The following is a 20400-nucleotide window of genomic DNA, read 5'->3' on the forward strand; positions in this document are numbered from 1 at the left end:
CTGCAGGAAAACAACCACGTATACTGTATCTGAGGCTACATACACTGTATACAGCACACCCAGGAAGTGCATCTGCCTTAGGCTTTAAGGCATGTGGTAAAATGCGCTCAGAATGTTTGATTTTAGATTTTTATATTACCTGTACACAGACCAACTCTAGTTCCGGGAGAAGGATGGGAAGTCCCCGTTATGCTGCAGGAAAACAGCCGTGTATACTGTTTCTACATACACTGTATACAGCACACCCAGCAAGTATATCTGTTGTACAATAGTTTGTATGGCCAGCTTGGCCCGACTGGACAATTTCATGGGACATTACACGTAGGGTTAGGCTTTAAGGCATGTGGTAAAATGCGCTGAGAACCTTCGATTATAGATTTGTACAGTGGATAGTGTGGGGGTTGGGTATAATAAGCCGGTACTGAAGTAGTTAAGAGTCCAACAAAATAAGGCCAAACTCCAACTCTACCTACAAAAATTCCATTTGAAACTACAGGTCCATCCAAGACTCCCCAGTGTTAGGGTCATATAGAAAGGAGGGGGAATAGTGTGGAGGTGTAACCTCCCTAATATACACCCAGATGATGGGGGGAAAAAATTAAAGCAGTTGCTGCAGGCTACTTCCTGTAAGAGGAAAAAAAAATAAAATGACATCACTTCCCTCCAACATAGGCCCCACCCCCATCAGCTCAGGGAAGAAGGGACAGAAGAGGTAAAGCGATCATATAGTTACAATGGATATGTATACATTCCGCAAACACTTTATTTATAAATTACATAAAAATAATAATAAGACGTAACATTTGTATACAGAAGATATACAGGCAGACAATATAGAATGTACATGTGATACTTCTAGAACATTCCCCGCAGTGCAGAGAGCGCAGCAGCTTCCATTGTATTCCTGAGCATTCCCTTCAGTGCCGGCTCTCCCGCCAGATCCTTCATACAGTGTGGTCAGCCGTCATTCCCATGGTGCACTGCGCCTGAAGGGGCAATCATGTGACATTCATCAATAGATGATCAATATCAAAGCTTTTACATTTGAAAAACAGCAATTTAATTTTTACATTTTACATTTGTTGAAAAGGCTGTCCCTCTACCCCAAAAAAGGCTCCTCTGGCCCCTCTACCCCCACAGAAGACCAACCCGATCCCTCTACCCCAAAAGGCTCCACTGGGCCCTCTACCCCCACAAAAGACCAACCCAAACCCTCTACCCCAAAAAAAGGCTCCTCTGGGCCCTCTACCCCCACAGAAGACCAACCCGATCCCTCTACCCCAAAAGGCTCCTCTGGCCCCTCTACCCCCACAGAAGACCAACCCGATCCCTCTACCCCAAAAGGCTCCTCTTGTCCCTCTACCCCCACAAAAGACCAACCGGATCCCTCTACCCCCAAAAAAGGCTCCTCTTGGCCCCTCTACCCCCACAAAAGACCAACCCGATCACTCTACCCCCAAAAAAGGCTCCTCTGGGCCCCTCTATCCCCACAAAAGACCAACCTGATCCCTCTACCTCAAAAAAGGCACCTCTGGGCCCCTCTACCCCCAGAAAAGACAAACCCAATCCCTCTACACCAAAAAAAAAAAAAAAAAAAAAAAAAAAAAAAGGATCCTCTACCACCACAAAAGACCAACCTGATCCCTCCACCCCCAAAAAAGGATCCTCTGGCCCTTCTACCCCCAGAAAAGACCAAGCCGATCCCTCTACCCCCAAAAAAGTACCCTTTGGCCCCAAGAGGACTCCCGCCTCCAGAACGCCCCTCTCTGGCCTCTCTAATCCAAGCCCCCCCCCCCTCAGACCCTCTAACAATGACTGTGGCTACATGGAGCCCCCATGACCTTTGTAGACATTCAGCTCTTCTCAGCGAGTTTCCTCCGGAGGTCTTCCATCTCCTGAAGAAGGTTCTGGTACTTCTGGTAACATCTGTGGCAGCAGCTGCAGGTCTGGGGGGGGGTGGGGGAGGGGGGGGGGGGGGAAGAGAGACATATGAATGTTACCATCACACATTTCCCATCTCCAGTTCTCTGCACAGAAAAGATTAAATCTGAATTCCGGGCAAATCACTAAATCCACAGGAAATACAGACAGCAGAGCTGCTTTAGCTGCCATAGGATTGTATTGCTGTCCATCCAGTCCTGAGATTTACACAGCTCTGCCACACATCACAGTCCTGACTGACAGAGGAGACCCGAGTATTCTTTGCTGTAGTTAAATCCCCCCATCCAGCCTTCCCTTCACTCTTCTATCCCCCTCCAACCCCCTTCAGCCCTGCCCAGGTGTGCCGGCCCCTCCCCTTCAGCCTTGCCCAGGTGTGCCGGCCCCTCCCCTTCAGCCTTGCCCAGGTGTGCCGGCCCCTCCCCTTCAGCCTTGCCCAGGTGTGCCGGCCCCTCCCCTTCAGCCTTGCCCAGGTGTGCCGGCCCCTCCCCTTCAGCCTTGCCCAGGTGCGCCGGCTCCTCCCCTTCAGTCTTGCCCAGTAGCCAGACCCTCCTCTTCAGGAGCCGGTGCGCCTGGGCAAGACTGAAGGGGGAGGAGCTGGGGCGCCTGGACAATAAAGAAGGGGGAGGAGCTGGCGCGCCTGGACAAGAAAGAAGGGGGAGGAGCTGGCGCGCCTACACAAGAAGGGGGAGGAGCCGGCACGCCAGGACAAGAAGGGGGAGGAGCCGGCACGCCTGGACAAGAAAGAAGGGGGAGCAGCCGGCACGCCTGGGCAAGACTGAAAGGGGAGGAGCCGGCGCGCCTGGGCTAGACTGAAGGGGGAGGAGCCGCCAAGCCTGGGCTAGACTGAAGGGGAGGAGCCGGCGCACCTGGGCAAGACTGAAGGGGGGAGGAGCTGGCTCGCCTGGGCAAGACTGAAGGGGGAGGAGCTGGTGCGCCTGGGCAAGACTGAAGGGGGAGGAGCCGGCGCGCCTGGACAAGAAAGAAGGGGGAGGAGCCGCCACGCCTGGACAAGAAAGAAGGGGGAGGAGCCGCCACGCCTGGGCTAGACTGAAGGGGGAGGAGCCGCCACGCCTGGGCTAGACTGAAGGGGGAGGAGCCGCCACGCCTGGGCTAGACTGAAGGGGGAGGAGCCGCCACGCCTGGGCTAGACTGAAGGGGGAGGAGCCGCCACGCCTGGGCTAGACTGAAGGGGGAGGAGCCGCCACGCCTGGGCTAGACTGAAGGGGGAGGAGCTGGCCCGCCTGGGCAAGACTGAAGGGGGAGGAGCCGGCCCGCCTGGGCAAGACTGAAGGGGGAGGAGCCGGCCCGCCTGGGCAAGACTGAAGGGGGAGGAGCCGGCCCGCCTGGGCAAGACTGAAGGGGAGGAGCCAGATTAGGCATTTTGGTGGGATTTGGTGATACTGGGGGCGGGGCAGATCCTTATAATTGTTCTCCCCTCCCCCCACCCCGGGGTTATAATACAACTGACCCCACGTCTCACCGACACTCACCTGCAGATTGCAGCAACTCGCAGCTTCCGCCGTATCTGGGGGAGGAAAACAAACATCAGTTCCAGGGATGGGAAATGCTGGAGGCGTGTCTGGGGTCAGGGAGCAGGAACTGCTGTGTCACACATTTCACAGAGCCCGCCTTCTGAGAGGAGGAGCTTCAGGAGGCGGAATCAGTAAGGTACCATGGGACATGTAGTCCTTAGACATGGAGGAGGAGCTGCAAAGCATGCTGGGAATCCAGGAAGTGGTGGAAAGAGATGCCCAGCAGACAGCATGGAAGGAGATTTCCTGCCATCTTCTATTGGATTGTCAGTGAGATGTATTGTTACATTGTGACGGTGCAGATCCGGGGCCCCCAAATGTTCTAAACAAAAGGGCCAGTTTACGGACCTTTCAGACTTTTGGTGTCACTGGGAGGAATAGTGCCCCATCATTGGTATCAGTGGGAGGAATAGTGTCCCATCATTGGTGTCAGTGGGAGGAATAATGCCCCATCATTGGTGTCAGTGGGAGGAATAGTGCCCCATCATTGGTGTCAGTGGGAGGAATAGTGCCCCATCATTGGTGTCAGTGGGAGGAATAGTGTCCCATCATTGGTGTCAGTGGGAGGAATAGTGCCCCATCATTGGTGTCAGTGGGGGAGGGGGGATAGTGCCCCATCATTGGTGTCAGCGGGGGAAGGGGGATAGTGCCCCATCATTGGTGTCAGCGGGGGAGGGGGGATAGTGCCCCATCATTGGTGTCAGTGGGGGAGGGGGGATAGTGCCCCATCATTGGTGTCAGTGGGGGAGGGGGGATAGTGCCCCATCATTGGTGTCAGCGGGGGAGGGGGGATAGTGCCCCATCATTGGTGTCAGCGGGGGAGGGGGGATAGTGCCCCATCATTGGTGTCAGTGGGGGAGGGGGGATAGTGCCCCATCATTGGTGTCAGTGGGGGAGGGGGGATAGTGCCCCATCATTGGTGTCAGTGGGGGAGGGGGGATAGTGCCCCATCATTGGTGTCAGTGGGGGAGGGGGGATAGTGCCCCATCATTGGTGTCAGTGGGGGAGGGGGGATAGTGCCCCATCATTGGTGTCAGTGGGGGAGGGGGGATAGTGCCCCATCATTGGTGTCAGTGGGGGAATTATGTCCTGTTGGGATCAGTGGAGGGGGATAGTGCCCCCACATACTGTATAAAAGCAGAGGGCCCCGTGTGGCCCCTGGGCCGCAGTTTGAAGGCCCCTGGTATACATCATATATATCTGTACAGAACACTGACCCATAGCAGACACAGGGGGGGGATGGTGGGAACTTTCTCCGGAAGGTTCTGTCCTCATCGGCTGAGTCCGAGATGTCGGAATATTCGGTTTGGTGGCCCCTCTGGAGGCGGAGTCTTTAGTGGGTGGGACTTGTGTCGCTGACACCGGAGGTTTTACTTGTTTCTTGACAGGAAGGCCTTCTCCTTTCACCAGGACAATTCTCCTCTGTGACCCCAATGCAGGAAGCTGCGCTTTCCTCCCCGGGAGTCCTGGAACGGATCAATACATCCTTAGTGACTGTCATCAGTGCGGGGCCCTCGTCTGCCCCACCCCTCCCCACCCCCACCCCCTGCAATGACTGAACCCGGAGAGGACGAGGATTCTTCTCTTCCAGGTTTACAGCTTTCATTCCATCTGTACTTCATTCTCTGCATTGAGGGAAGGGGGGGGGAGACTGGGGGGCTGAGACCACTAATATCTAGGGAAGAGGACCTGTCACCTGGACAAGGATATCACAGGGGGCTTGTGTGATAGCAATAAAGTTTAAAAAAAAACAAAGTAAAAAAAAAAATTGAAAGATAACAAACAAAAAAAAGAAGAATATTAAAAATATATTATATTATTTATTAGTAATAATATTCAAAATAATGTTAAATTGTTACCAATATTATTATTAGCTTTATTACTATTACTAATAATAATAAAATTAATTAGTTAATAGTAATACTAATAAGAAAAATAATAATAGTTAACATTAGTAGTAATATTTTTTATTATGACTAATTTTATTATTATTAAAAGTAATATATTATTATTATTATTATTATTTTAATATTGGTATTACTATTAATAATAAAAAATATTACTACTAATATTAACTATTATTATTAATTTTATTCTTACTATTAATAATAAAATGAGTCATAATAAAAAATATTACTACTAATATTATTATTAACAATTATTATCTTAATAAAATTAGTTAGTATTACTAGTAATATTTTTTATTATGACTAATTTTATTATTATTATTAATAGTAAGATTAAAATTAATAATAATAGTTAATAATAGTAGTAATATTTTTATTATGATTAATTTTATTATTATTAATATTAGTAATACTAATAATAATAATACAATTAATCATAATAAAAATATTACTACTAATATTAACTATTATTAATTTTAACCTTACTATTAATAATAAAATTAGTCATAATAAAAAATATTACTAGTAATACTAATATTATTAACAATTATTATCTTAATAATATTAGTTAGTATTAGTAGTAATATTTTTATTATGATTAATTTTTTTTATTATTAATATTAGTAATACTAATAATATTAGTAATATTTTTCATTATGACTAATTTTATTATTAAAAGTAATATATTATTATTAACAATTATTACTTTAATATTAGTATTACTATTAATAATAAAATTAGTCATAATAAAAAATATTACTACTATTATTAGTATTACTAATATTAATAATAATAAAATTAATCATAATAAAAATATTACTACTAATATTAATTTTAATCTTACTATTAATAATAAAATAAGTCATAATAAAAAATATTACTACTAATACTAATATTAACAATTATTATCTTAATATTAGTTAGTATTAGTAGTAATATTTTTATTATGATTAATTTTTTTTATTATTAATATTAGTAATACTAATAATAGTAGTAATATTTTTTATTATGACTAATTTTAATATTAAAAGTAATATATTATTATTAACAAATATTACTTTAATATTAGTATTAATATTAATAATAAAATTAGTCATAATAAAAAATATTACTACTAATAGTAATATTATTAACAATTATTATCTTAATAATGTTAGTTAGTATTAGTAGTAATATTTTTTATTATGACTAATTTTATTATTAGTAATACTAATAATATTAAAAATAATAATCATAGTTCATAATAATAATAATAATATTAGTATACATGGTTAGTCTGGCTGAAGAAAAAAAAAAAAAAAAAAAGACAAAAGTCCATCCAGTTCAACCATTAAAAAAAAGTTATAATCCTCCACCCACAGTTGATCCAGAAGAAGGCAAAAAACCCAGCAAAGCACGATCCAATCTCCTCCTGCAGGGGAAACATTCCTTCCTGACCCCCCGAGAGGCAATCGGATATTCCCGGGATCACCTTTCCCTATAAATGTTATATCCAGTTATATTCTGTGTATCTTGGTAGTAATATTTTTTATTATTATTATTATTATTATTATTAATAGTAAAACTAATATTACAATAAATATGTAATAATAATAATCAAAATAATAAAAAAATATTCCTACTAATACTGATATTATTTATACTAATATTAAGATTAATAATAAGTTAATAATTTTCCCATTTAAGCGACATTAAGCAAAAATTCAATGTAATAGGGCAACCTGGAGGCATCTTGTACTTTGCTGGTGAAAAGAAAAGCCCCCCAGAAAAGTAATTTCTTGCTCGTGCGATTGGCTCACTGACTTTCTCAGAAGTCTTCCTTAAGATACAAGGCAGATGTTAGGCATCCCATGTAATAGGAATTTACGTTTTGGCAAGGGTTGATTACTTCTCGAAGGATGCAGACCCTGCCGCTTTCCTCATCAGAACACACACAGAGTGCACCAGGTGCTGACAGTGAACCCGACCCTCCCATTTAGAGTCAGCACAGGACATGAGGAAAGAAACTGACATTTCTTCTGAGTGACAGTATATTGACCCCCCCCCCCCCCCCCCCCCCCGAGGATCCGTTCCTTTTCCTCAACAGTGGAGAGTGGAGTTACTCTTTTAAGAGAAAAAAAAGTAAAATCCATATAAAATGGAGTCTTTTTACCTTTTTGCTTCCTAAGGGATTCATATTTCTGTCCAGCCAGGTTGGTGACCTGACTTTTCAACTGACCTCTGACCTCTATGCAAATAAAAACTTGCTCTTCTCCCTATCCCCAGACCCTCATTCCCTGCTGTACGGAGGATTACAGGAAGCCAACACCAATTTACATTCAGGTACCCCTCCCCCCTTTCCTACATTGGCTCCCGATGCAGACCCTCATTCCCTGCTGTACAGAGGATTACAGGAAGCCAACACCAAGTTACATTCAGTTACCCCCCTTCCTACATTGGCTCCCGGTGCAGACCCTCATTCCCTGCTGTACAGAGGATTACAGGAAGCCAACACCAGGTCACATTCAGGTACCCCCCCCCCTTCCTACATTGGCTCCCAGTGCAGACCCTCATTCCCTGCTGTACAGAGGATTACAGGAAGCCAACACCAATTTACATTCAGGTACCCCTCCCCCCTTTCCTACATTGGCTCCCGATGCAGACCCTCATTCCCTGCTGTACAGAGGATTACAGGAAGCCAACACCAATTTACATTCAGGTACCCCTCCCCCCTTTCCTACATTGGCTCCCGGTGCAGACCCTCATTCCCTGCTGTACAGAGGATTACAGGAAGCCAACACCAGGTCACATTCAGGTACCCCCCCCCCCTTCCTACATTGGCTCCCGGTGCAGACCCTCATTCCCTGCTGTACAGAGGATTACAGGAAGCCAACACCAATTTACATTCAGGTACCCCTCCCCCCTTTCCTACATTGGCTCCCGATGCAGACCCTCATTCCCTGCTGTACAGAGGATTACAGGAAGCCAACACCAAGTTACATTCAGTTACCCCCCTTCCTACATTGGCTCCCGGTGCAGACCCTCATTCCCTGCTGTACAGAGGATTACAGGAAGCCAACACCAGGTCACATTCAGGTACCCCCCCCCCTTCCTACATTGGCTCCCGGTGCAGACCCTTATTCCCTGCTGTACAGAGGATTACAGGATGCCAACACCAAGTTACATTCAGGTACCCCTCCCCCCTTTCCTACATTGGCTCCCGATGCAGACCCTCATTCCCTGCTGTACGGAGGATTACAGGAAGCCAACACCAAGTTACATTCAGGTACCCCTCCCCCCTTTCCTACATTGGCTCCCGATGCAGACCCTCATTCCCTGCTGTATGGAGGATTACAGGAAGCCAACACCAATTTACATTCAGGTACCCCTCCCCCCTTTCCTACATTGGCTCCCGATGCAGACCCTCATTCCCTGCTGTACAGAGGATTACAGGAAGCCAACACCAAGTTACATTCAGGTACCCCTCCCCCCTTTCCTACATTGGCTCCCGATGCAGACCCTCATTCCCTGCTGTACAGAGGATTACAGGAAGCCAACACCAAGTTACATTCAGGTACCCCCCCCCCCCCTTCCTACATTGGCTCCCGATGCAGACCCTCATTCCCTGCTGTACAGAGGATTACAGGAAGCCAACACCAAGTCACATACTGGTACCTCCCCCCCTTTTCCTACATTGGCTCCTGGTGTAGACCCTCATTCCCTGCTGTACGGAAGATTACAGGAAGCCAACACCAAGTCACATTCCGGTACCCCCCCCCCTTTCCTACATTGGCTCCCGATGCAGACCCTCATTCCCTGCTGTACAGAGGATTACAGGAAGCCAACACCAAGTTACATTCAGGTACCCCTCCCCCCTTTCCTACATTGGCTCCTGGTGCAGACCCTCATTCCCTGCTGTACAGAGGATTACAGGAAGCCAACACCAAGTCACATACTGGTACCTCCCCCCCTTTTCCTACATTGGCTCCTGGTGTAGACCCTCATTCCCTGCTGTACGGAAGATTACAGGAAGCCAACACCAAGTCACATTCCGGTACCCCCCCCCCCTTTCCTACATTGGCTCCCGATGCAGACCCTCATTCCCTGCTGTACGGAAGATTACAGGAAGCCAACACCAGGTCACATTCAGGTACCCCCCCCTACATTTCTCTTACCTGGCAGGTTGGATTTCGGCTTTATCAAGGACTTTTGGGAGCTCGGTGGAAGTGGCGGCTGTAGAGAGGAATTTCCCATCTTTGGAAGGAAAGATTTGATTCCTGCAGACGATACGAACATTTCATTGTATTCTTCAGTCTTGTTCCCGTTACCTCCCCTACATGGATCAATATTCTCCTTACCAGTGGATGGCGCTGTAGGTGCACCAGAAGCCAGGTCTTGTACATCGGTGTGGACGTTCTGCGTTCCTGCCAACCCTCCGCTGCTCGGCGTGCAGATCTGTGAGGGGGTGTTACCGAAGGATGGGGCCCCGGGGAGCTTCGATGGTGGGACATCAGACCTGGGCTTTATACAGAGAAACAGGAAAGGAGAAAGCTGGTTGGGTACAGCATACAGGACCCTAAAGTGGGACCCCCAGAAAATGTAGACTGCCATTTAGCCCCGCCCAAAACTTCACTAACGCCCAACTGCTGTTTTTTTTTCCATCCAATGTGGGGACTGGGGTGCACTTTGACACACTGTCGGAAGTTGGGGCACTATGGGGGTTGGTGGCTCTGCTGCAAGCTAGGGGGTCGCTGCAGAGGCCTGAGGTGCATTGTGGGACCAGCGGCGGACTGACCATTTGGAAACTCGGGCACTGCCCGAGGGCCCGGGGTCAGTAGGGGGCCCCATGACATGCCCCTGGTACCTTTTTCATAGGCTTGAGTTTGGGCCCCATAATCCCCTATTGCCCAGGGGCCCCATGAGTTGTCAGTCCGCCCCTGTGTGGGACACTGTTGGAGGTTGGGAGCTGGAGGCTCTGCTGCAAGCTAGGGGGTACTGCAGAAGGCTGGGGTGTACTATGGGACACTGTTTACAGCACTATGGGGGGCTGGAGGCTCTGCTGCTAACTAGAGGGCTGGGGTGCACTGTAGGTCACCGTTGGAGGTTGGGGGCAATATGGGGCCCTTGAGACTCTGCAGCAAGATAGGGGTCACTGCAGGGAGCTGGGGTGCACTGTTGGAGGTTGGGAGCTGGAGGATCTGCAGAAATCTAGGGGGGCTGCAGGGGGTTGGGGTGCACTGTGGGTTACTTTTGGAGCTTAGGGGCAATACGGGGCCCTTGAGGTTGCCGCAGCAAGATAGGGGTCACTGCAGGGGGCTGGGGTGCAGTGTGGGACACTGTTGGAGGTTGGGAGCTGGAGGATCTGCAGAATGCTAGGGGGGCACTGCAGGGGGCTGTGGTGCACAGTGGGCTACTTTTGAAGCTTAGGGGCAATATAGGGCCCTTGAGGCTCCCACAGCAAGATAGGGGTCACTGCAGGGGGCTGGGGTGCACTGTGGGCTACTTTTGAAGCTTAGGGGCAATATAGGGCCCTTGAGGCTCCCACAGCAAGATAGGGGTCACTGCAGGGAGCTGGGGTGCACTGTTGGAGGTTGGGAGCTGGAGGATCTGCAGAAATCTAGGGGGGCTGCAGGGGGTTGGGGTGCACTGTGGGTTACTTTTTGAGCTTAGGGGCAATATGGGGCCCTTGAGGCCCCGTAGCAAGATAGGGGTCACTGCAGGGGGCTGGGGTGCACTGTAGGACACTGTTGGAGGTTGGAAGCTGGAGGATCCACAGAAAGCTAGGGGGGCTGCAGGGGGTTGGGGTGCATTGTGGGACACAGTTGGAGGTACTATGGGGAACTGGAGGCTCTGTTGCAAACTAGGGGTCACTGCAGGGGGCTGCACTGTGGCTTACCGTTGGGGGCAACATGGGGCCCTTGAGACTCCACAGCAAGATAGGGGTCACTGCAGGGGGCTGGGGTGCACTGCGGGACACTGTTGGAGGTTGGGAGCTGGAGGATCTGCAGAAAGCTAGGGGTGCTGCAAGGGGCTGGGGTACACTGTGGGAAACTGTTGCAGGCACTATGGGGGGCTGAAGGCTCTGCGGCAAACTAGGGGGTACTGCAGTGGCAAAGGGTGCACTGTAGGTTACTTTGAGGTCGGAGGCACTATGGGGTAAGGGGCCCTCAACAGCAGGAAGGAGTCACTTGCAAGGGGATGGGGTGCAGTGTGGGACACTTTGATGGAGGCTGAGGGCTCTATGGGGGCTGGAGGCTCTGAAGCAACCTAGAGGGTACTGCAGGAGGCTGAAAGCACTGTGGGGGCTGAGGGACACTGTGGCCCAGTAAGGGAGGTTGGGTGGCACTATGGGAACTGGAAGTCACTGTGGCGGGTTTGGGGATCTATAGTCGGCGTGAGGTCCCAGCCCCGCAGTTCGCCGCGCCCTGGTGGTTGAGAACCCGTGACCTAAGTAACCAATGAACGTTGGCTCTACTGATACATGTCCAGAACTAATATGGACATAGAACCGCATGCATTCTGCTGGCACAATACGAACAGTCAAGGTGGACACGTCCTCAGAACGAATACAAACCTTTGCAGTGGCAACTTTTGGAGTCTTGAAGCTGCTTCCAGCAATCCTGCTTGGTGCCATGATCCCCACTTTCCCCTCCATGTTCTGCTTTGCGCTCCCAATACCAGCTCTTGGTAAGTTTTGCCGTGCAAGTGGAGGTCTAATACTCCCCCTTCCAGGAATACCTCTCGGTGGGATTTTGGAGAGCGTTGGCTCTTTTACTAGACTTTGTCCTGGGGGATGTTGGAACAAAGCGAGGGACCGGCGTGCAGTGGGTATACCAGACATCTGAGAGGGAAGCAAAGTTCCTTGTACACTGGTTGGGAGCCCCGATACCCCTTTATTTTGCAGTTTGGGACCTCCATTCCCTCCCGTTGGGAGCTTAGACTGCACGGTCACACAATCTTCTGTTGGCTGCTTTTGGGGCGGCTCCTTCACGCAGCTTAGGGACACATTCGGATCCTGCTGATCGGGATCTTTACAGGATTTCTGAAACAGAAAATTGCTTAATCCTGGGATGGGTGTAGAGGTGACAAAAGAGAGAGATCCTGCTGAGAAGACGCTGACGTCATGGACGTTCTCCTCCTCCTGGATCAAGCTGCACGACTCTGAAGCCAAATAATGACCCTTGGACATCTTAGAGGGATGCATTTCATCTGGTGAGGAAGCAAAGGCACCAATTTTATGGTCGTTTCCTTCATTGTTTCCTGAATTTTCTTGGCTATTTGGCTGACTTTGTGTAGGCATGTTGACTGGTGTTCCATTACCAGCATGGGTCACAGGGGTTTGGTCTTCTGTGCCAGTGAGATTGATATCATTGGCGTTGTTGGGGATCATTACCTCCTTTTCAGGTCCATGACCTGCATGGGTCACATCAGATGGGGGCATCTGGCCTTCTGCATGAGTGATATGGGTATTATCGGCTTTATTGGAGATCATTACCTCCTTTTCAGGTCCATGACCAGCATGGGTCACATCAGATACAGGTATCTGGTCATCTGCATGAGTGATATTGATATTATCGGCTTCATTGGGGATCGATATTTCCTCAGGAGAGAAAGCGTAGACAGGAATATTTCTCGAGTCCTTTGGTGACCCTGGAAACCTTCTGCTCTCATTGATCGGCACAGAAGTTTGGATAACTTTTGGAGACACGAGGTTGTCTTCGATGCCTTCCGGTGAGATCATGGCGCTCCCAACACTATGACCTGTAGTAGGTAATACACCGAATGTAGAGGAAATGTCCTTTGGCGCTATATCCGGCATATCTGGTGAACAGACTTTGGACTCCATATCACACCTTTGAGTTTGGTCAGCGTTGCCAACATGTGCAAAGCCAACGTCTTCTGCAGCACCAGCACAGGCTTCCATCATCTTATGTGACGGGTTGGTAGACTCTGCAGTGATCTCAGTTGATGTCATATGAACGGTGGGGTTAGCAGTTTCTTTATGGTTTCCCTCATCCTGAGCCATAACAATGTTCTGTGTGCCGTTTCCAGAGTCATCAGGAACCGGTTTGATAACTTGAGTGGTGTTCCCAGACCTGCTGGACTCATGAACAGATAGAATTTCATCTTCGATATTTGGAGAACGATCTGGTACCACCTCTTTCACTTGAGTGGTGTTGGTTATACCACCTTTATGGTTTGAAACCATCTCCTGAGTGGTATCGATGAGACGACCTTCATGGCTTGATACAACTATACCAGCTTCATGGTTTGACACCATCTCCTGAGTGGTATCGATGAGACGACCTTCATGGCTTGATACTACTATACCACCTTCATGGTTTGACACCATCTCCTGAGTGGTATCAATGAGACGACCTTCATGGCTTGATACTACTATACCACCTTCATGGTTTGACACCATCTCCTGAGTGGTATCGATGAGACGACCTTCATGGCTTGATACTACTAGACCACCTTCATGGTTTGACACCATCTCCTGAGTGGTATCAATGAGACGACCTTCATGGCTTGATACTACTATACCACCTTTATGGTTTGACACCATCTCTTGAGTGGTATTGATGAGACAACCTTCATGGCTTGATACTAGTATACCATGTTCATGGTTTGACACCATCTCCTGAGTGGTATCGATAAGACGACCTTCATGGCTTGATACTACTATACCACCTTCATGGTTTGACACCATCTCCTGAGTGGTATCAAAAAGACAACCTTCATGGCTTGATACTACTATACCAGCTTCATGGTTTGATACCATTTCCTGAGTGGTATTGATGAGACAACCTTCATGGCTTGATGCTACTAGACCACCTTCATGGTTTGATACCATCTCCTCAGTGGTATTGAGGAGACAACCTTCATGGCTTGACACCATCTTCTGAGTGGTATTGATGAGACGACCTTCATGGCTTGATACTACTATACCACCTTCATGGTTTGATACCATCTCCTGAGTGGTATCACTGATACAACCATCATGGCTTGCCACCATCTTCTGAGTGGTATTAGGTATACAACATTCATAGCTTGATACTACTATACCACCTTCATGGTTTGACACCATCAGCTGAGTGGTATCAAAATGACAACCTTCATGGCTTGATACTGCTATACCACCTTTATGGTTTGACACCATCTCCTGAGTGGTATCGGTGATACAACCATCATGGCTTGACACCATCTTCTGAGTGATATCAAAAAGACAACCTTCATGGCTTGATACTGCTATACCACCTTCATGGTTTGACACCATCTCTTGAGTGGTATCGGTGATACAACCGTCATGGCTTGACACCATCTCCTGAGTGGTGTCGGTGATGCAACCGTCATGGCTTGACACCATCTCCTGAGTGGTATCGGTGATGCAACCGTCATGGCTTGACACCATCTCCTGAGTGGTATCGGTGATGCAACCGTCATGGCTTGACACCATCTCCTGAGTGGTATCGGTGATGCAACCTTTGTGATTTGATATCTCCTGAGTGGTACTAGTTATACCTCTTCCACGGTTTGATACGATTATACCTCCTTCGTTGTAAGACACCATCTCCTGAGTGGTGTCGGTGATGCAACCTTTGTGATTTGATATCTCCTGAGTGGTATCGGTGATGCAACCTTTGTGATTTGATATCTCCTGAGTGGTACTAGTTATACCTCTTCCACGGTTTGATACGATTATACCTCCTTCGTTGTAAGACACCATCTCCTGAGTGGTGTCGGTGATGCAACCTTTGTGATTTGATATCTCCTGAGTGGTATCGGTGATGCAACCTTTGTGATTTGATATCTCCTGAGTGGTACTAGTTATACCTCTTCCACGGTTTGATACGATTATACCTCCTTCGTTGTAAGACACCATCTCCTGAGTGGTATTGGTGACACAACCTTCATGGTTTGATACAATCTCTTGAGTAGTATCTGCAGTTGATGGTACCATCACCTGAGTAGTATTGGCGAGAGACTCCCCCACATTTGAGGATACAACCATGTCTGATGCTATAGCCACAGAAAATGGCGGCTCTTCCTCCACCACCCAAGTGGTGCTGGCTGCTGTAGCCATCTCATCAAGAATAGATACGGTGTGTTGCGTCACGTTGGTGGACGTCTGTGGCGCAGCTTTTATCTCAATGGTGGTATTTGTTTTTCCATCGTCTTTAGTCACCAAAGCAATTTCTTGAGTGATATCGCAGACGCTTTGAGAGGGTTCCATCACCTCCGTTGTGTTCAACGTGTGGAACTGCCGAGTGGCATTTGCCGGCTCATCGGTATCCTGGGTATTGCTGGCAAGCGGCTTCTTTACATCTTCCCATTCTGGGCCTTGGGGTGCGATACCCTCATGTGAAGTATTGGCCCCACCATATTTCAGCTCCATAATTATGTTGGACACACCAAGCTCCTCCATTACTGTAGAAGTGATTCTTTCACGGGGGGAGGCGATGCGTTGCCGGGTTCCAGAAGCGGCCCTGCAGTGATCGGTGGAGGTGTCCATTGACTCGCAGGGCAGCCCATCGGTCTTGTCGTAAGATGGTGGAGACATTTTTTGTCTTTTGATACCACATTCTCCATCTGCTTTATCCCCGAAATAAGAAATCCCCTCCACGCCCGAGTCATTCGCCGATCGCCCTTTGCCGCTTTGATTGCCAAAGCTGAAGTCCTGAAGCTGCATGTCCGTCCTTTCCAGATCCAACAGGCTCACCCCAAACAGCGAGGCGCCGTCGTTCACCGGGCTGTTCTCCAGCGAGGACATCATGTGAGAAACCTCCCAAGCCAGCAAGGACTTAAAGGGCGTGCTGTCGTAGGGCGGAGGTTCGGCGTCGATATCGGACACATCCAGCTCCTCGGCTTTCCTCTTCCCGGGACTCCTCCGGGAATCCTTTTCCGAGCCTTTAATCTGCTTTACTATCCTCTGACACTCCATAGCGAAAGAACTTCTAAACAGCGGAGTCTTTGGTGGACTTCCACCCAACGGGGCTTGACCACCTGGTGGACTTTTGTGCACCACATCCATTGGGCAGGCTCTGTCGGCGACGCCTTCTTGCGCCGCGTTGGACTCCATATCCACCTCCATCACCGGAGAGAGTTTTTTCTTGGCCCGTTCTTTATTGCTCACCGGAGTGCTGAAATATTTGTTGGCGCAGCCGAGGGTGACCCCGCCGGCGCATTCCTCGTTTTCACTTTCCGACGTCGGATCTGAGAAGAAGGACACCTTCAACGCGGAGTAACCTTTCGGAGAAAGCGGCAGCCTGCTGCCCGAGGCTCGTGCGTCGTTTGGCGGGTGGACTTCACCCTCGAAATGGACGCTGCCCTTCCTAGCTTTGGGTTTTTGTAGCTGCGAAGTCTCCCCGTCCGAGTCGCTCATCTGTCCTTTCCGTGGCGCCAGAGAACCGTGAGGACCGGAACTCAGCGCCGGATCATTCTTGATGTCCTTCAGGGCCTTTCGCTGAAGCGGTTTCATGCCCGTGGGTTTGGCGGTCGGCCCCTCCAGGTTGACACGGGAAGCTCGCCGATTCGCAGAGTTCAAGATTCGCTTTCCAGTCGCCTTTAGGCTGAAAGAATGAAAAAAATAAACCGAATTTAAAAAAAACGTGAAGATGCCAATTATACCGATTTATAAAGCTTTGGACAGAGAATGGAGTGGAGGAGACTTCTCGGGTCCCATCAGGGAGACTTCCATTTCCAAACCTGACGGGGGGGGGGGTCTGACCCCTCCCCAAACAAGTCTAGGCTTTTCATACGCAGTAAAGCTGTCAGATCATCGCTACATTGTAACAGATCACCGTATTAGATCACCGCTACATTGTATCAGATCACCGTATTGGATCACCGCTACATTGTAACAGATCACCGTATTGGATCACCGCTACATCGTATTGGATCACCGCTACATTGTATCAGATCACCGTATGGGATCATCGCTACATTGTATCAGATCACTGTATTGGATCACCGCTACATTGTATCAGATCACCGTATGGGATCATCGCTACATTGTATCAGATCACCGTATGGGATCATCGCTACATTGTATCAGATCACCGTATTGGATCACCGCTACATTGTAACAGATCACCGTATTGGATCATCGCTACATTGTATCAGATCACCGTATTGGATCACCGCTACATTGTATCAGATCACCGTATTGGATCACCGCTACATCGTATTGGATCACCGCTACATTGTATCAGATCACCGTATGGGATCATCGCTACATTGTAACAGATCACCGTATTGGATCACCGCTACATTGTAACAGATCACCGTATGGGATCATTGCTACATTGTAACAGATCACCGTATTGGATCACCGCTACATTGTATCAGATCACCGTATTGGATCACCGCTACATCGTATTGGATCACCGCTACATTGTATCAGATCACCGTATGGGATCATCGCTACATTGTAACAGATCACCGTATTGGATCACCGCTACATTGTAACAGATCACCGTATGGGATCATTGCTACATTGTAACAGATCACCGTATTGGATCACCGCTACATTGTAACAGATCACCATATTGGATCACCGCTACAATGTAACAGATCACCGTATGGGATCACCGCTACATTGTAACAGATCACCGTATGGGATCATCGCTACATTGTAACAGATCACCGTATTGGATCATCGCTACATTGTATCAGATCACCGTATTGGATCATCGCTACATTGTAACAGATCACCGTATTGGATCATCGCTACATTGTATCCCTGGGTTGCATTACAGAATTGTATCTCCAAGCATTCATTCCTCCATTATTGTATCATTTTGTATATTTGTACCTTTTCAAAGCATTGAATCATAAGATCGGATCTCAGTATTGATCCTGTATTATATGATCGGATCTCAGTATTGATCCTGTATTATATGATCGGATCTCAGTATTGATCTTTGCTCCCCTTCATCCAGTACACACATTCCCTGCTAATAGGCGTTCTATCATTATATTATTGATAATCATTATCGATCAATGTATTGCCTCTCTCAGTACTGATCTGCCAACCCCTCCACCAGGGGGCGCTCTCCTGGTATTATTGATCATTATCGCCCCCCCTCCCCAGTCCCGGTACACCGGCCGTTCCCCGGGACCCTTCACATACACACTCCGTCCTCCTCACCTCACCGGCCCCGGTCACTCTCGGTCGCTCTCTCCTCTCGGTAACCGCCAGTAGTTCGAAACCCCAAATGCCTGACATCGACCAATAAAATGGCTCGACGTCACGGGAGCGTCCGGCGGCACGTTCTTCCAGGGCGCTGGCCTCGTACGAAGGGACGCAGAGATCGGCCGCCATCTTGGTTAAGGGCATTGTGCCCAAAAGTAAACTTTTGTAGTTTTCTTTACTTTTTTTTTCTCTTTTCTTCTCTCTTTTTTTTTTCTCTTTTCTTCTCTCTTTTTTTTTCTCTTTTCTTTTCTCCTCTCTTTTCCTTTCTTTTTTTTCTCTTTTCTTTTCTCCTTTGTTTTTTTTCTCTTTTCCTTTATCCTCTCTTTTCTTTTCTCCTTTTTTTTTCTCTTTTCTCTTCTCTTTTTTTTCTCTTTTCTCCTCTCCTTTCTTTTTTTTTTCTTTTCTTTTCTCCTCTCTTTTCTTTTCTCTTTTCTTTTCTCTCTTTTTTCTCTTTTCTTATCTCTTCTCTTTTTTTTCTCTTTTCTTTTGTTTCTCTTTTTTTTCTCTTTTCTTTTCTCCTCTCTTTTCCTTTCTTTTTTTTTTCTCTTTTTTTTTTTCTCCTTTGTTTTTTTTTTCTCTTTTCCTTTATCCTCTCTTCTTTTCTCTTTTTTTTCTCTTTTCTCTTCTCTTTTTTTTCTCCTCTTTTCTTTCTTTTTCTCTTTTCTTTTCTCCTCTCTTCTCTTTTTTTTCTCTTTTCGTTTTTTCTCTTTTTTTTTCTCCTTTTTTTTCTCTTTTCTTTTCTTCTTCCTCCTCTCCATCCTGATCACAATAAAACTTTATAAACCAATCTGATGGCGAAGCTCACAAATTTAGAGGGATATTCCTAGTCCTTGTCCCCAAATCATTCTGTTCCACTTTTACACTTTGTAGAAAAAAATAAAATACTGGGCTACCACACTATGGCCAAGCAGCTTGGTGAGAAGGTGACAACAGTTGGTGCAATCATTCACAAATGGAAGAAACACAAAACAAGTGTCAGTCTCCCTAGGTCTGGTGCACCATGCAAGATCTCACCTCGTGGGGTGTCAATGATCATGAGAACAGTGAGGAATCATCCCAGAACTACACGTGAGGATCTTGTCAATGATCTCCAGGCAGCTTTCAACTGCCGTCTGCAGTTCAGCGCGGGTGGGCGGTCCTACAGTGGATATGTGTAATATGTTGATGTCCTTTGATCGTCAGCGCCATCTAGTGGGCGTAAGGTGAAGGTATTGCAGGAAGTATGGCCACTGGATGGTAAGAACCTATTAGCCACATTACAGGGATTTTTCACAATGGCTGTGTGAAGGCGGAGATATTGAGTCTTTTTAAGGCGATTTTCTGGCGTTTTTGCTGAAATCCGATCTAAACAAATACGGTATATTCCAAATCCATCGGTCATGTGACTTCTTCTGGAATCTCCTCCCAGATCTGAGCCGCCATCCAGGGTGAGACTTCCAGGAATAAAGACCACTTACTGCTGCTCCCTCTCCTTGTGCAGGGGGACTGGTCTTGTCTCCACCCCCTCATGTAGTAGGTGGAGCCTGCAGGGCCCCTCCCACAACTCTTCTTGTGCAGGGTGACTGGTCTTGTCTCCACCCCCTCATGTAGTAGGTGGAGCCTGCAGGGCCCCTCCCATAGCTCTGCTCTCTGCTTGAACAGGGGGGCCAATCTTGTCTCCACTCCTTCATGTAGTAGGTGGACCCTGCAGGGCCCCTCCCACAGCTCTTCTCTCTCTCTCCTTCTGCAGGGAGACTGGTCTTGTCTCCACCCCCTCATGCAGTAGGTGGAGCCTGCAGGGCCCCTCCCATAACTCTCTTTGTGCAGGGTGACTGGTCTTGTCTCCACCCCCTCATGTAGTAGG

The 20400-nt window shown here is 47.8% G+C and overlaps 1 protein-coding gene across 1 annotated transcript; it reads right to left on the reverse strand.

Moving 5' to 3' along the window:
* Positions 1-745: 745 nt before the first annotated feature.
* On the reverse strand, positions 746-18662 carry LOC149432893 (uncharacterized). Its single transcript, XM_089664828.1, has 8 exons — positions 18513-18662; positions 11934-16932; positions 9718-9880; positions 9535-9636; positions 4691-4939; positions 3432-3466; positions 1842-1946; positions 746-986 (listed from the first exon to the last, which is right to left on the reverse strand). The coding sequence occupies exons 2-7, from the start codon at positions 16839-16841 to the stop codon at positions 1854-1856; spliced, it is 5550 nt and encodes a 1849-aa protein (XP_089520954.1). The 5' UTR covers positions 16842-16932; positions 18513-18662; the 3' UTR covers positions 746-986; positions 1842-1853.
* Between the last annotated feature and the right edge of the window lie 1738 nt (positions 18663-20400).

Source organism: Staurois parvus, unplaced genomic scaffold, assembly GCF_062004578.1.
Source record: "Staurois parvus isolate SC_StPar_1 unplaced genomic scaffold, SC_StPar_1.0 ptg002062l, whole genome shotgun sequence".
Classification (NCBI taxonomy): Eukaryota; Metazoa; Chordata; class Amphibia; order Anura; family Ranidae; genus Staurois; species Staurois parvus.

Coding starts and splice junctions, on each gene's coding strand:
- LOC149432893 (XM_089664828.1), bottom strand. CDS start 16,841: ATGAAACCGCTTCAGCGAAAGGCCCTGAAGGACATCAAGAATGATCCG. Junction 9,637..9,717: donor ACCTACAGCGCCATCCACTG/GTAAGGAGAATA, acceptor TATCGTCTGCAG/GAATCAAATCTTTCCTTCCA. Junction 4,940..9,534: donor GCCGAAATCCAACCTGCCAG/GTAAGAGAAATG, acceptor GATCCGTTCCAG/GACTCCCGGGGAGGAAAGCG.